The sequence below is a fragment of the Lathyrus oleraceus genome, chromosome 2, assembly GCF_024323335.1.
Source record: "Lathyrus oleraceus cultivar Zhongwan6 chromosome 2, CAAS_Psat_ZW6_1.0, whole genome shotgun sequence".
NCBI classification, from domain to species: domain Eukaryota; kingdom Viridiplantae; phylum Streptophyta; class Magnoliopsida; order Fabales; family Fabaceae; genus Lathyrus; species Lathyrus oleraceus.
In genome coordinates this window covers 287,140,818-287,142,813 of record NC_066580.1, presented here as the reverse complement: position 1 = coordinate 287,142,813, position 1,996 = coordinate 287,140,818, and the positions used below count along the sequence as shown (strand labels likewise).

General features: G+C 38.0%; 1 protein-coding gene across 1 annotated transcript; it reads left to right on the top strand.

Annotated features, from left to right (window-relative positions):
* The first annotated feature begins 439 nt into the window (after window positions 1–439).
* Window positions 440–1,306, top strand: LOC127122928 (uncharacterized). The gene has a single exon (XM_051053200.1). The coding sequence runs from the start codon at window positions 440–442 to the stop codon at window positions 1,304–1,306; it is 867 nt and encodes a 288-aa protein (XP_050909157.1).
* The last annotated feature ends 690 nt before the right edge of the window (window positions 1,307–1,996 follow it).

Genomic DNA, 1,996 nt, shown 5'->3' with positions numbered 1-1,996 from the left:
ACTAAAAACCGAGAAGGAGGTTCGTGGATACCTGGGGAGATTAAACTACATCGCCAAATTTATTTCACATCTCACTGCTACATGTCAACCAATATTCAAGCTTTTAAGAAAGAATCAAGCAGTTGAATGGGACGATGATTACCAAGCATCTTTTGACAAAATCAAAGAATACTTACAAGAACCACCAATTTGGTTGCCTCCTGTGCAGGGAAGACCTCTCATCATGTACTTAACAGTACTCGATGAATCTATGGGTTGTGTATTGGGACAACAAGATGAAACTAGCAAGAAAGAAAATGTCGTCTATTATCTGAGCAAGAAGTTTAACGACTGTGAGACTAGATACTCATTGCTCGAAAAGACTTGTTGCACGCTTGCATGGGCTGCTAAAGGTCTCAGACAATACATGCTGACTCATACAACTTGGTTGATATCCAAGATGGACCCCATCAAGTACATATTCGAAAAACCAGCTCTCACTAGCCGAATTGCCCGATGGCAGATGTTATTATCGGAGTACGATATCCAATATGTTGCACAAAAGGCCATCAAGGGTAGCATATTAGCATATCATCTTGCTCGCCAACCGATGGAGGATTACCAACCTTTGAAGTTAGATTTCCCAAACGAAGATACTATGGTTGTCAAAGACTATGAGATTCCTGGACCAGACGAAGGACCCGAACCAATGGAGCGATGGACTCTCATGTTCGATGATGCTTCAAATGCCATAAGTCATGGAGTCGGGGCAGTATTGATGTCTCCCAAGAATTTGCATCTACCATTCATAGTAAAGCTTTGCTTTACTTGTACGAACAACATGGCTAAGTATGAAGCTTGCATATTAGGACTAGAGGAGGCCATTGAGTTAAGAATCAAAGTCCTTGAAGTATATGGAGACTATACTCTAGTGATACATCAGATCAGAGGTGATTGGGAAATGAGACATGCTAATCTAATTCCTTATCGGGATTATATGCTGAAGTTACTCCTGATGTTCGACAAAATCACCTTTTCCCATATTCCTCGAGAAGAGAATCAGATGGAAGATGCCCTGGCAACTCTGGCATCCATGTATAAGTTAATATGGCCTAATCATCAGCCTGATATTAAAATCAGGAATTTTGATAAACTTGTTCATTGTTTGACAACAACAGAAGAGTCAGACGACAAACCCTGGTTCTTCGATATCAAACCCTATCTTGAGAAACAAGAATATCTGGCAGAGGCTTCTAGCATTGACAAGAGGACTATGCGTAGGTTTGCATCCAAGTTCTTCCTAAATGGGGATGTGTTGTATAAGTGAAATTATGACATGGTCTTTGTAGCGGTAAATTCATGACCATTAAGTTATGGATAAACTTAACGTCAATAAAACCAGAGTCGCCACCGCACTTTTATTGTTTCCAAAGGAAAACGGAAAAGTACGAACAAAACCCAAAGATAAGAAGTTTTCAAATCAAAACTAATAAAATGCCAGAGATTACAGGTAAGGAGGTTGGTTACACAAAGGGAAGGTGTTAGCACCCAAAGTGTCCTAGGTACTCCTAGGGAGCCCTTTTTTATGTGGGTATGTATTTTGGTATAAAAGTGATGTTTGCAATAAATAGAGTGTGGGGATGAGAAATGAATTCATTGATTATATTTTTGTGTTTGACAAGACCTTCAGACTTGTGCCTACGTGCCAACATAAAAATGAGGGATCAAAACCTCGTAGTCCGTGGTAACAATTTCAAAATGAGTTGATTGCATTTTTTTAGTAAAAGTTTAAGTTTAAAAGAGGAAAAAAGGGCCTAAAAGAATTTGAATGAGTGTTAGTTCTTTTTGTCTTTTGAAATTTTTAGTCAATATGGTTAGATTCATTTACAAGTTTGATTTAAGAAAAAAATGTTTAAAAAAAGCAATGGCATAAGGCCAAAGTTTCTAATTTGCAAAAGAGTCTAAGTTTGAAATCACAAATAAAGATTTTTTTTGAAAAGGGGGAGAGATTTTGAAA

Coding starts and splice junctions, on each gene's coding strand:
- LOC127122928 (XM_051053200.1), top strand. CDS start 440: ATGGACCCCATCAAGTACATATTCGAAAAACCAGCTCTCACTAGCCGA.